Source organism: Oncorhynchus mykiss, chromosome 18 (genome assembly GCF_013265735.2).
Source record: "Oncorhynchus mykiss isolate Arlee chromosome 18, USDA_OmykA_1.1, whole genome shotgun sequence".
NCBI classification, from domain to species: Eukaryota; Metazoa; Chordata; class Actinopteri; order Salmoniformes; family Salmonidae; genus Oncorhynchus; species Oncorhynchus mykiss.
Genome location: NC_048582.1, coordinates 53495953 through 53510018, shown reverse-complemented (window position 1 = coordinate 53510018; position 14066 = coordinate 53495953). Strand labels below are relative to the sequence as shown.

Here is a 14066-nt window from a genome sequence, read left to right as displayed (position 1 = left end):
GGTGAGGGTTATGGAGAGAGTGAGGGTGAGGGAGAGGGTTATGGAGAGGTTAAAGGGAGAAGGTTATGGAGAAGGTGAGAGTAAGGGTTATGGAAAGAGAAAAGGGAGAGGGAGAGGGTGAGGGCGAGGATGAAGGTGAGGGTTATGGAGAGGGTGAGTGAGAGAGAGAGAGAGAGAGAGAGAGAGAGAGAGAGAGAGAGAGAGAGAGAGAGAGAGAGAGAGAGAGAACAGGTTGTCACATGTTCTCAGAAAGCCTCCATTGTTCTCCGTTCCTCTGATCAATAGAGAGGCTGATGGGAAAAAAGGCGGGTCCAAATATATGGTGGAGAAGAAATAGCCTTAATAATGCCAGGCTCTGTTCTGCGGATTTACTGTATGTGTGTGTGTGTGTAAGTGCGTGTGTGTGTGTAAGTCAGTGTGTGTGTGTAAGTGTGTGTGTGTGTGTGTAAGTGCGTGTGTGTGTGTAAGTGTGTGTGTGTGTGTGTGTGTGTAAGTGTAAGTGTGTGTGTGTGTAAGTGCGTGTGTAAGTCAGTGTGTGTGTGTGTGTGTGTGTGTGTGTGTGTGTGTGTGTGTGTGTGTGTGTGTGTGTGTGTGTGTGTGTGTGTGTGTGTGTGTGTGTGTGTGTGTGTGTGTGTGTGTGTGTGTGTGTGTGTGTGTGTGTGTATATATACAGACAGAGTGTGCAGATCTGTGGAGTTGGCAGATTCCCGTACAGAACAATGGTTTGTTCTGTGCCCCGGGGTGAGATAGATTATATTGAGCCATGACAAACCTTTACCCTCCCCTTACTCCTCCACCCACCTAACAACATCCCGCTCCCACCAGTGGTTTTTCTTTTCTGTGTGTGTGTGTTACCTTGTATGCATCCACCACCACGTCTATAAGTTTGGGAGCCTGGAACAGAAGATTGGAGCCTGGTAGCAACCTGACCAACTCCTAGAACGAGAGAAAGAGATAGAGAAAGAGAAATAGAGAGAGAAAGAGAAATAGAGAGAGAAATAGAAAGAGAAAGAGATAGAGAAAGAGAAATAGAGAGAGAAATAGAAAGAGAAAGAGATAGCGAAAGAGAAATAGAGAAAGAGAAAGAGATAGAGAAAGAGAAATAGAGAGAGAAAGAGATAGCGAAAGAGAAATAGAGAGACAGAGACAGATATGTTAATTCCAGGGCTAAAGAGAAAGGGACACTGAGTCTGGGGGACTCAGTTTGAGACAATGTTAATTAATTGGCGTGCGATGGGTTTGTGTGTGTTAGAGCTCAGCAGAGAGAGAGTTGTGTTTGTAGAGAGATTACCTCATACCACTGATATTGTAGTTGTTCCACAGCAAAGAGAGAGTAGATGTGGTTCTCTAGAAGCTTCTCAGCCAACAGGCCTAAACTGGGATGGTCCTAACAGAGACAGATAGACAAGCCATGTTGGTGTTCTCTGTGTGTATGTGTGTGTTCATCATGCGTTCATAGGTGTATATAAGTATGTGTGTTTGTGTGCACGAGTGCGTGTTCTCCCGTTTGTGTATGTGTGTGTATGTGTGTGTCTCACCATGGTAGTGTGTGTATGTGTGTGTCTCACCATGGTAGTGTGTGTATGTGTGTGTCTCACCATGGTAGTGTGTGTATGTGTGTGTATGTATGTGTCTCACCATGGTAGTGTGTGTATGTGTGTGTCTCACCATGGTAGTGTGTGTATGTGTGTGTCTCACCATGGTAGTGTGTGTATGTGTGTGTCTCACCATGGTAGTGTGTGTATGTGTGTGTCTCACCATGGTAGTGTGTGTATGTGTGTGTATGTATGTGTCTCACCATGGTAGTGTGTGTATGTGTGTGTCTCATCATGGTAGTGTGTGTATGTGTGTGTCTCACCATGGTAGTGTGTGTATGTGTGTGTCTCACCATGGTAGTGTGTGTATATGTGTGTCTCATCATGGTAGTGTGTGTATGTGTGTGTATGTGTGTGTCTCACCATGGTAGTGTGTGTATGTGTGTGTATGTCTCACCATGGTAGTGTGTGTATGTGTGTGTCTCACCCTGGTAGTGTGTGTATGTGTGTGTCTCATCATGGTAGTGTGTGTATGTGTGTGTCTCACCATGGTAGTGTGTGTATGTGTGTGTCTCACCATGGTAGTGTGTGTATGTGTGTGTATGTGTGTGTCTCACCATGGTAGTGTGTGTATGTGTGTGTCTCACCATGGTAGTGTGTGTATGTGTGTGTCTCATCATGGTAGTGTGTGTATGTGTGTGTCTCACCATGGTAGTGTGTGTATGTGTGTGTCTCACCATGGTAGTGCTCTCCATATAGACGTTGTTCTCCAGATGGCAGAGGCCATCATGGGGTGTGACTATACCAGCCAGTCTGCTGTCCAACGCCAGGTGAGAAGGCTGGTCTGTCATCAACAACAACAGACGCTTGGCCTCCCCACGCCAACCCACCTCACCCTGATGGAGAGAAAGAGAGAGAGAGGGGGAGAGAAAGAGAGGGTATAGGGGAGGTGGAGGAGGGAGAAAGAAAGAGAGAGAGAGAGAGAAAGAAAGACAGACAGACAGACAGAAAGACAGGGAGATTCATCCATACTGTATTTTCATCTCATTGTCTATTCACTCATTTCCTGATCAGTCAGGATAAGTCAATTCATTCTAAGCTTCTGGAAAGAAAGGCTAATTAGAAAGTATAGCCTGCCATTCCACACTGATGGTGTCACCCGCTGTATGAGCTACTGGGAAAGAAAGGCTAATTAGAAAGTATAGCCTGCCATTCCACACTGATGGTGTCACCCGCTGTATGAGCTACTGGGAAAGAAAGTGAGGAGAGGACGGAGTGAGTGTGTCTACCCCCTGCAAGCTCTGACTCAGGTCCCCTGATGGTTTCGTCCACTGTGTGTGTGTGTGTGTGTGTGTGTGTGTGTGTGTGTGTGTGTGTGTGTGTGTGTGTGTGTGTGTGTGTGTGTGTGTGTGTGTGTGTGTGTGTGATAGTGCCAGTAGATGCCAGCAGCACTACTCATTGCTGACCCAGCATGCCACCATTCTCCCTGACACATACACACTAACTCTCTCACACACACCCCTCTTCAGTGAGTGACATCATCACGAAGGTATGGGATGCCTTCTTGAAAGGGGGTCTGAGTCAAAGCATGCAGGGGCCACCAAACACACAAACACCCACACCAACACAGACACACCAACACACCAACACAGACACAGACACACATGCAGTCCCTACCTGACATACAGTAGCTTGGAGCATAGCGTCTAACCCTCCCTCTGGTGTGTCCATGTTGCCTGATATCCTCTGTCTCTTGATGATGCGTGTAAACTCGGACATGTTGGCCGTCATACTAAGAACGTGGTGGAAGCCATGGGCTGGGCGACACTTCACCTCATAGTCACTGAGGGAGATGGGTGCGGGGTGGAGGGGGGTGGAGAGAGGGAGAGTCACTCATCATTGAAAGAAGGAAGATACCTGTCGTCCAGCAACTTGAAAGGGTTCTGTCAGTGTGTTGGTGTGTCTGAGTTGGTGTGTATGTGTGTGTCCCACCCTACCTGCAGGGGTTATTTATCTTAGAGGGGTGTACATTGATGTAGGGGGAGACAGGTTTGTCAACGAAGGAGCCGAACCCCAGACGCAGATCACTGGAATGTTCTCTCATACGGTGGGACAAGGCTACGCCCACCGTCTTCAGCTGCACCAATAGGGAAACATCAGGGAGATTTACATACTGTACACCCAACCAATCACGGTAAAGAGTAAACACTTACCTAGTCAAGGTAAAAATACAATTGTCTTCATAAATCAATCTATTTCAGCTGAAATCGTATCAAAGTTTATTTTGATAATTAAAAGTGCTAAGAGTTGTGCTGTAAAAACATTATACTTTAGGTTATGTAGATAATGTAGATAACCAGTCACTCACCTGGTCCAGGTTTTCCTGCATGGATGCTGATACGTCCACCAGGTAGTATAGATCAACAGGATACCTCTCTAACTGTTGTACTGCTACTATCACACTGGCCTCAGCACCTACACACATGTTTATTAGAAATAAAACAACCATTGGAATTATCACTCACCAGAATTATTGCAATGAAAGCAGCAGTAAAACTGGGAAACGCCGGCAGTCATGAGTCATGACCGCAGTAAAAATTCCATGTGACCGTTTAGTCATGGTAATCTCCTCTCATGCACTCTGGACCTGCTTTGGTAGTACCCAACTCACTAACAACCATCAGGTCACTAATGGCCTGGTACTCGGGGCTCTATTGTCCCTCCATCAGGTCCTAATGGCCTGGTACTCAGGGCTCTATTGTCTCTCCATCAGGTTCTAATGGCCTGGTACTCGGGGCTCTATTGTCTCTCCATCAGGTCCTAATGGCCTGGTACTCAGGGCTCTATTGTCCCTCCATCAAGTCCTAATGGCCTGGTACTCGGGGCTCTATTGTCTCTCCATCAGGTCCTAATGGCCTGGTACTCGGGGCTCTATTGTCTCTCCATCAGGTCCTAATGGCCTGGTACTCAGGGCTCTATTGTCCCTCCATCAAGTCCTAATGGCCTGGTACTCAGGGCTCTATTGTCCCTCCATCAAGTCCTAATGGCCTGGTACGCAGGGCTCTATTGTCCCTCCATCAGGTCACTCATGGCCTGGTACTCAGGGCTCTATTGTCCCTCCATCAAGTCCTAATGGCCTGGTACTCAGGGCCCTATTGTCCCTCCATCAGGTCACTCATGGCCTGGTACTCAGGGCTCTATTGTCCCTCCACCAGGTCACTAATGGCCTGGCACTCAGGGCTCTATTGTCCCTCCATCAGGTCCTAATGGCCTGGTACTCAGGGCTCTATTATCCCTCCATCAAGTCATAATGACCTGGTACTCAGGACTCTATTGTCCCGCCATCAGAACAGCTGTGTACCCTGAGGCAAGGAGAGCGCAAGCTTTTTTTGCTACTTTCTCAAATCATCAATAGCCTGTAGTCGCGACATGCAGCCTATAAATGTTTTGATTTCTAAGCCTATAAATGTTTTGATTTCTAAGACATTCTAAGGTTTGTATCATTCAGAACTAAAGTTACAAATAACTCTAAATCTAGCATATAGGACCTATTTCAAATGATCACTTTTACACTTAACATAGCCACTTCATATGAACACTGGCTCCAGAATGGGAAAAATATCCTTTCTATTTTATTCAGTTCAATTATATTCTTCTTACTATAAAATCATATAATATAAAATAATGGCACAGGACTTATAAGCATATCTTATCAGCTAAATGAACAAGCCTACAGCCCATGGAATGGAGCACAGCCAGATAGTCACGCCCTGACCTTAGAGAGCTTTTTATGTCTCTATTTTTGGTTTGGTCAGGGTGTGATTTGGGTGGGCATTCTATGTTCTATTTTCTATGTTTTTGTATTTCTTTGTTTTGGCCGGGTATGGTTCTCAATCAGGGACAGCTGTCTATCATTGTCTCTGATTGGGAACCATACTTAGGCAGCCCTCTTTCCCACCTGTGATTGTGGGTAGTTAACTTTGTTTGTGGCACATAGCCCTTAAGCGGCACAGTTGTTTTGTATTGTTTTTGACGGCGTCATCCTAAATAAAAGGAATATGTACGTTCACCACGCTGTGCTTTGGTCTAGTTCTTTCGACGGCCGTGACACAGATAACATACAGTAGGCCAACTCATATTCTGTTCTTCTGAAATACTGACATTTTTTCATATCTTAATGTTTCTTTAGACCTGACTAAAATAAATATTGGATTCATTGTGGTGGTGTATATTAAATTGATTTATTTGACTTTTAAAAATGTATATGTTCCAAAGGCACGCATCAGTGGCTTGTTTGCAGCTTGTATGTGTGGAGTCCTGGAGATGCTAAATGTGTTTATGTTAATTAACGGTCAATTACTGTGAGACTGGCACTCTTTCGCATGACAATAACGGGCTGACAGAATGACCGCCACAGCCCTAGCTCAGGACAATATATACAGAACAAAAATACAAACGCAACATGCAACAATTTCAAAGATTTGACTGAGTTAAAGTTCATATAAGGAAATCAGTCAATTGAAATAAATAAATGATGCCCTAATCTATGGATTTCACATGACTGCGAATCAAGATATGCATCTGTTGGTCACAGATGCCTTAAAGGTAGGGGCGTGGATCAGAAAACCAGTCAGTATCTGGTGTGACCACCGTTTGCCTCATGCAGGGCGACAAATCTCCTTCACATAGAGTTGATCAGGCTGTTGATTGTGGCCTGTGGAATATTGTCCCACTTCTCTTTAATGGCTGTGCGAAATTGCTGGATATTGGTGCAAAATGGAACACGCCGTCATACACGTCGATCCAGAGCATCCCAAACATGCTCAATGGGTGACATGTCTGGTGAGTATGCAGGCCATGGAAGAACTGGGACATTTTCAGCTTCCAGGAATTGTTTGCAGATCCCTGCAACATGGGGCCAAGTATTATCATGCTGAAACATGAGGTGATGACAGTGGATGAATGGCACGACAATGGGCCTCAGTCATGGTATCTCTCTGCATTCAAATTGCCATCGATAAAATGCAATTGTGTTCATTGTCTGTAGCTTATGCCTGCCCATGCCATAACCCCACTGCCACCATGGGGCACTCTGTTCACAACGTTGACATCAGCAAACCGCTCACCCACACAACGCCATCAGCAAACGCCGGTTGGACGTACTGCCAAATTCTTTAAAACAACATTGTAGGTGGCTTATGATTGAGAAATTAACATTAAATTCTCTGGCAACAGCTCTGGTGGACATTCCTGCAGTCAGCATGCCAATTGCACACTCCCTCAAAACTTGAGACATCTGTGTCATTGTGTTGTGTGACAACACTGCACATTTTAGAGTGGCCCTTTATTTTTCCTAGCATAAGGTGCACCTGTGTAATGATCATGCTTTTTAATCAGCTTCTTGATATGCCACACTTGTCAGGTGGGTGGATTATCTTGGCAAAGGAGAAATGCTCACAAACAAGGATGTAAACAAATTTGTTCACCAAATTTAAGAGAAATAAGCTTTTTGTGTGTATGTAAATTGTCTTGGGATCTCTCATTTCAACTCATGAAACATGGACCAACACTTGCTGCGTTTCTATTTTTGTTCAGTGTGTGTACAACATACAGCAAATAACTTGTAAAGCGGACATACATCAAGACGTACAGTAAAACAGGATATGTGCAGTCCACCATTCAGTGAGTTATTCAGTGGCAGCTATACTCTGCCCCTCACCTGGTCTGAGTGTGAGGGTGATCTCTCCCGGTGACACCTGAGTGCTGCTGGTCGTAGCATTGACCTCCACCATGACCTCTGGATGCTCTATGAACTCTAGGCCACACCCCCTCCTTGCCAGGTTCCCCACCAGGTCGCAGCGCTCTCCCACCTCCGCTCCATCCAGGAAACCCTGTTAGGGGTCAGAGGTCAGGGGTTGGAGATCAGGGCCCATACCTTTCTCTCTGCACATTATATCAGGGGTCAATTCCAATTTCAAATCACTCCAGTCAGGAGAGGTGTACTATATAGCAAGTGTAATTACACTGTAACTAACTATGTAAGTGAAGTAGGGATAAATAGCTAAGTTATTACCATAATTGAAATTCATTTTTATTGCAATTCATTTTCGATTTTCTTTAACTGAGATTTTAATCTCCTGAATTGCCTGAATAGAAACAGAGTCAGTTGACTCTGATGTTCAGTTGTATAACTGGAAATAGAAGTGATTATACTGAGGACGTGGGACTGTGTGCGTGTGAGTTGAAATTATTGTTTAGAAGCTAGGCAGTGCCTTGCAGTGACATTACACAACATAGACAATAATCCCAGTATAGAAACACACTTCTGTGAGTTGGACTGTGTCAACTGTGTCATGGTTTAGGGCTTTAGAGTGCCTGGTCAAAGAGGATTACAGCCCTCTGATACTCTGGGACTACTGACACAAAACAACAGCCCTCTGATACCCTGGTACTACTGACACAAAACAACAGCCCTCTGATACCCTGGTACTACTGACACAAAACAACAGCCCTCTCATACCCTGGTACTACTGACACAAAACAACAGCCCTCTCATACCCTGGTACTACTGACACAAAACAACAGCCCTCTGATACCCTGGGACTACTGACACAAAACAACAGCTCTCTCATACCCTGGTAATACTGACACGAAACAACAGCCCTCTCATACCCTGGTACTACTGACACAAAACAACAGCCCTCTCATACCTTGGTACTACTGACACAAAACAACAGCCCTCTTATACCCTGGGACTACTGACACAAAACAACAGCCCTCTGATACCCTGGGACTACTGACACAAAACAACAGCCCTCTGATACCCTGGGACTACTGACACAAAACAACAGCCCTCTAATAGCCTGGTACTACTGACACAAAACAACAGCCCTCTGATACCCTGGTACTACTGACGCAAAACAACAGCCCTCTGATACCCTGGGACTACTGACACAAAACAACAGCCCTCTGATAGCCTGGTACTACTGACACAAAACAACAGCCCCCTCATACCCTGGTACTACTGACACAAAACAACAGCCCTCTCATACCCTGGTACTACTGACACAAAACAACAGCCCTCTGATAGCCTGGGACTACTGACACAAAACAACAGCCCTCTGATACCCTGGTACTACTGACACAAAACAACATCCCTCTGATACCCTGGTACTACTGACACAAAACAACAGCCCTCTGATACCCTGGTACTACTGACACAAAACAACAGCCCTCTCATACCCTGGTACTACTGACACAAAGCAACAGCCCTCTGATAGCCTGGTACTACTGACACAAAACAACAGCCCTCTCATACCCTGGTACTACTGACACAAAACAACAGCCCTCTGATACCCTGGGACTACTGACACAAAACAACAGCCCTCTGATAGCCTGGTACTACTGAAACAAAACAACAGTAAATACTGCTATGAAGAGTTAGGCCTGAATATACACCAGAGTCAATATTCAATAAAAATATTATATAAGAGGTGTCTGTAATCAAGCAGTAAAACATAGTCTAAGAGGCAGTCCGAACTAAGAGGCATTTTCAATTGAGTATGGCTTTGATCTGTGTCTGGGAAACCCGCACTAGAGTTCTCCGTTGTGGTTGGCTCCGGCCCACTTCAACCACTGGTTCTGTTAAGTCCCTCTAAACCACAGTCATACAGGGACTTTCCTAACAACAGACCCAATAGACTGGTACTAACATAAACTGACAGTGTATGTTGGAGGAGTTTTCAGAATGAGTTACCCCACCCCGAGACAGGGTGTGTGTGTGTGTGTGTGTGGGGGGGGGAGGGGTGCTTTCCAATTCACGCACCAGTGAGCCAACCCATTTAAGGTCTCAAGACCAGTGTCCCAGGTAATGATAAGGTGTGTGTGTGTGTGTGTGTGTGTGTGTGTGTGTGTGTGTGTGTGTGTGTGTGTATGTGTGTGTATGTATGTATGTGTGTGTGTGTATATGCATGTGTGTGTGTGTGTGTGTGTATGTACGTATGTGTGTGTGTGTGTGTACGTACGTATGTGTGTACGTATGCGCGTGTGCGTGTGTGTGTGTATGCGCGCGCGTGTGTGTGTGTGTTTTCAGGAGGTTGTGATGTCCTAGTTTACAGGTTCTCATGGTCACTTATTGGGTCAGAGTAGTACTTTACAAGAACCCAGGATTAAGGCAGAACCCAGACAGACACACACACATGAAAAGTGTGTTTGTGCGTTATCTATGACAGTCTAAACACAGAGATAAAGCCAGAGCCTGTAGAAGTGTTTAAATTACCAATCACAAATGGCCCTGTCACTAATCTATGTGCTGACATGTCAGAAAGAGCACCTTCTCTACAGACTAATGTGAATGCTCTACTCCTCACTCTCTATTCTTTCTCTCTGTGTCCCCCTTCTCTCTCTCTCTCTCTCTCTCTGTGTCCCCCTTCTCTCTCTCTCTCTCTCTCTCTCTCTCTCTGTGTGTGTCCCCCTTGTCTCTCTCTCTCTCTGTGTCCCCCTCTCTCTCTCTTTCTCAGTGTCCCCCTTCTCTCTCTCTCTCTCTCTCTCTCTCTCTCTGTGTCCCCCTTCTCTCTCTCTCAGTGTCCCCCTTCTCTCTCTCTCAGTGTCCCCCTTCTCTCACTCTGTGTGTGTCCCCCCTTGTCTCTCTCTCTCTCTCTGTGTCCCCCTTCTCTCTCTCTCTCTCTCTCTCTCTGTGTGTGTGTCCCTTGTCTCTCTCTCTCTGTGTCCCCCTCTCTCTCTCTCTCTCTCTCTTTCTCAGTGTTCCCCTTCTCTCTCTCTCTCTCAGTGCCCCCCTTCTCTCTCTCTCTGTGTGTCCCCCTTTGTCTCTCTCTCTCTCTCTCTCTCTCTCTCTCTCTCTCTCCATGTCCCCCTTCTCTCTCTCTCTGTGTCCCCCTTCTCTCTCTCTCTGTGTCCCCCTCTCTCCCTCTCTCTGTGTCCCCCTTCTCTCTGTCTCTCATTCTCCCCATCTCGCTCTCTCTTACCGCCTCAAAGCACCAGGCACACTGTGGTCCGCGTCGGAGGCACTCTGAACACGATGAGACAGGAGGAGACGAACATACACGCTCACCTGTGGAGAAGGATAGAGGAGAGGAAAGAAGAGGAGAGAGAATTAACATATGAATGACTGACTGTGTGAACAGTCATTAACCATGCAGCAGTAAGGCTCTGTCAATTACCATGTTTAAATCAGGAACAATGTAGGAACAATGTAGACTCACAACAGATCAGTGTGTGTGTGTGCGTGTGCATGTGAACAGGTGCTTCAGTGTAGTTCATGCACACAGTTATTCACAAGGTCAGTAATCACATTGCAGTCAAACACAATAATCTGACTAGTTAGTCTACAGACTAATTCTTCTACAGACTGTAGAGTATACTGTGTTTCTAAACAATGTCTCACATCCATTAGAACTATGGACCTAATTCTACTACCAATCTATGGCTCAGGTCCCATGTATTCCCTGTGAGGCTGGTATTGTACAGTAATGTAGGCCATGGGAGGAATGCTGCAGATCTCAGTTTACTAATTTGTGAAATAATGAATGCTGAATTAGTGAATTAACAAGCAGCTCTAACCTAATTACTGTGCCAGTTACAGCTAGATTACACAACACTGTAGGCTACAGCAGTACCTGATCAGTCGAAGCTGGTCACGTCACTTATAGAGCAATAAAAATACCATGATAAACATGACTAATTCCTGAAGAGATGTATAATATAAAGCTGGGAATATAACAGTATGATACATGTATTTGATAGATGCAGTGCGTTGATAAGCCTATGTGATTGTCATTGACTGAAACGTGTGTGTGACGTTCCGTTGCGAACGGCGACAGACGACCAGCCGAAACATTGTCGAGCAAGGACTACTGGCGGGACATTTATAGCTATCATCATTATTTGGGACATTTATAGCTATCATCATTATTTGACAGTTCATTCTTGAAGATTCTTTCACTATTTCATCTGTCTCACCCATTCACACAATGATGATGTTTCCATCTATTAATGATGAGTGAGTGCATTAATTCCACAGTAGCCTAACCTACCTATCCAGGTATATTCTGTCACTCACCGGAATGAGAGCTCCCGCCGATGATGTTAGCGGCCAATACCACGCAGAGCAGCACGCAATGCAGAGTCGGGTAACCGTATTTATGTAGCCAGGAAGTCATATCTACACCGGGGGCAGGCTGTAGGGATCGGGTCAGCTCGAGACACCGGCAGCAGGCATGCAGCTCCGGTCACCGCCTACTACTGACACTCTCCAATAATGGGAATCAACCGGGAAATACCGCACGACCGCGTGAACAAGAGGCAGCGCCAGGAATGAATGGTGCGTCGTTGGGGCATTGTTGTTTGTTTTCTTTCCGCCCAATAACCTTCTTATCCAAACAGACGATTATTCCCAGAAATCTGATTCACGTGGAGTTGCCTTGGCAAGCTCTTTATAGTGCGACTGAGAAAGTGAAAACGAGACATCTCTCTTTCTCTCTCTATCGTGCATTTATCCCAGCCCGCAGCAGGTGTAGTGACGTTTTGTGCCCCCCCCCCGTCACATACTGTGTCCCGGGAGAGACTTCACTGAGCTCATTCAAACAACACCAGTGTCTCAGCGCGCTCTCGTTCCTCTCCTTTGTTTATATCGTTTTCTTCTTTGCAATGTTTCAGCGTTGAGCGTCTCACGACCATATGCTGATTGTAAAGCCCAGCCTAAAAAATCTGTCTCTCTCTTGGTTTTATGCTGTGCACTGACTCAGGCACCGTCATGGCAACGATGCTTCCCACACATGTGAGAGAGAAATGTTCTACAGTAAAATACTTTGTGTGTGTGTGTGTGTGTGTGTGTGTGTGTGTGTGTGTGAGAGAGTGGGTGGGAGGCTTTGACACTACTGTTTGATTAAGTTCTTCAGGCCCATTGTGTTATTATGAAGTGTCTCACTAGTGTTAGTCTAATGTTGTTGTTGTCTGACGCCAGGGGAGTAGTGTGTGTGTGTGTGTGTGTGTCTGAGAGAGAGAGACAGTCAGGGTAATAAAAACAGAGTGTAGTTCACAGTCCCATGTTAAGGGGGTTAGTCTATTATAAAGAAAGGTTCCTGCGACATAGAGTAACCTCCACTAGCCAGCTGGACTTCTGAACAGGAGCCAGATGGATGGGGGAGGGTGGAGAGAGAGAGGGTTGTAGTTAACAAATGGGTTGTCCAAAAGACAAGAGAGGAAAACGGCTTCAATGTTTCTTTTAGAGAGGGGACAAAATCCAAGACAGTAGAACAGCCAGTACCTAAACAAAGAGGGAGAGCTAGATAGAGAGGGAGATAGATAGAGACAGAGAAAGAAAGGGAGATAGATAGAGAGCTATAGATGGAGGGAGGGAGGGGGGGGGGGGTGAGTGCCTGCAATAGGCTCCTTAAATCCTGTTTGTGACACTCAGGGCTGGAGTAGAGCCAATTAGTCATTCTTCTATTCATTGAACTACGATATATTTTCTGCTTTTCACACACACCACACACATACGCAGGCAAGCACACACACACTTGCACACTCACACACATACACACACAACACACTTCAATGAAGCTCTTAGGGTGTGCCAACTTTCCCTCACCCCATAACACTCTCTCAATTATGGTAATGAAGCGTTACACACATCATACAAGTGTGTGTGTGTGTGCGTAGTGGATGGGCTAGGGCTGGGGACGTTGAGAACTTGGAAGACAATGGGTGTTCTTATCCCCCTGTCAGCAATTTAAGGGAACTCTGGGATGGGGGCGAGGGGGATGGTGGAGAGGTTTGGAAAGAATTTGGAGGCAGAGCAAGAGAGAGAGAGATACACCCAATTCCAAATTGACCCCCAGCAGTTATGGGGAAAGCTCCAACCAAGTCCAACCAGAGCAAGGTGTCCCTACTACCATAATACCTCACTCTGGGGCAGCAGGTAGCCTAGTGGTTAGAGTGTTGGGCCAGTAACCAGCAGGTAGCCTAGTGCTTAGAGTGTTGGGCCAGTAACCAGCAGGTAGCCTAGTGGTTAGAGTGTTGGGCCAGTAACCAGCAGGTAGCCTAGTGGTTAGAGTGTTGGGCCAGTAACCAGCAGGTATCCTAGTGGTTAGAGTGTTGGGCCAGTAACCAGCAGGTAGCCTAGTGCTTAGAGTGTTGGGCCAGTAACCAGCAGGTAGCCTAGTGGTTAGAGTGTTGGGCCAGTAACCAGCAGGTAGCCTAGTGGTTAGAGTGTTGGGCCAGTAACCAGCAGGTAGCCTAGTGGTTAGAGTGTTGGGCCAGTAACCAGCAAGTAGCCTAGTGGTTAAAGTGTTGGGCCAGTAACCAGCAGGTAGCCTAGTGGTTAGAGTGTTGGGCCAGTAACCAGCAGGTAGCCTAGTGGTTAGAGTGTTGGGCCAGTAACCAGCAGGTTAGAGTGTTGGGCCAGTAACCAGCAGGTTAGAGTGTTGGGCCAGTAACCAGCAGGTTAGAGTGTTGGGCCAGTAACCAGCAGGTTAGAGTGTTGGGCCAGTAACCAGCAGATAAGAGTGCTGG

General features: G+C 46.1%; 1 protein-coding gene across 2 annotated transcripts in view; it reads right to left on the bottom strand.

The window, feature by feature from the left end:
- itgb8 (integrin, beta 8) overlaps positions 1-12298 on the bottom strand; it is a 17254-nt gene extending 4956 nt beyond the window's left edge. Inside the window, exons 1-9 of one of the 2 annotated variants that reach the window (XM_036953249.1) lie at positions 11614-12298; positions 10520-10605; positions 7255-7426; positions 3904-4010; positions 3533-3672; positions 3222-3378; positions 2273-2431; positions 1292-1387; positions 856-936 (exon numbers count right to left, since the gene is read on the bottom strand). In XM_036953249.1, the coding sequence (XP_036809144.1) occupies positions 856-936; positions 1292-1387; positions 2273-2431; positions 3222-3378; positions 3533-3672; positions 3904-4010; positions 7255-7426; positions 10520-10605; positions 11614-11713 (1098 nt within the window). In that variant the 5' untranslated portion in view covers positions 11714-12298. Of the gene's footprint in view, positions 1-855; positions 937-1291; positions 1388-2272; positions 2432-3212; positions 3379-3532; positions 3673-3903; positions 4011-7254; positions 7427-10519; positions 10606-11613 lie in introns of both variants that reach the window. The other variant, XM_036953248.1, reaches the window with a different exon arrangement.
- Positions 12299-14066: the final 1768 nt, after the last annotated feature.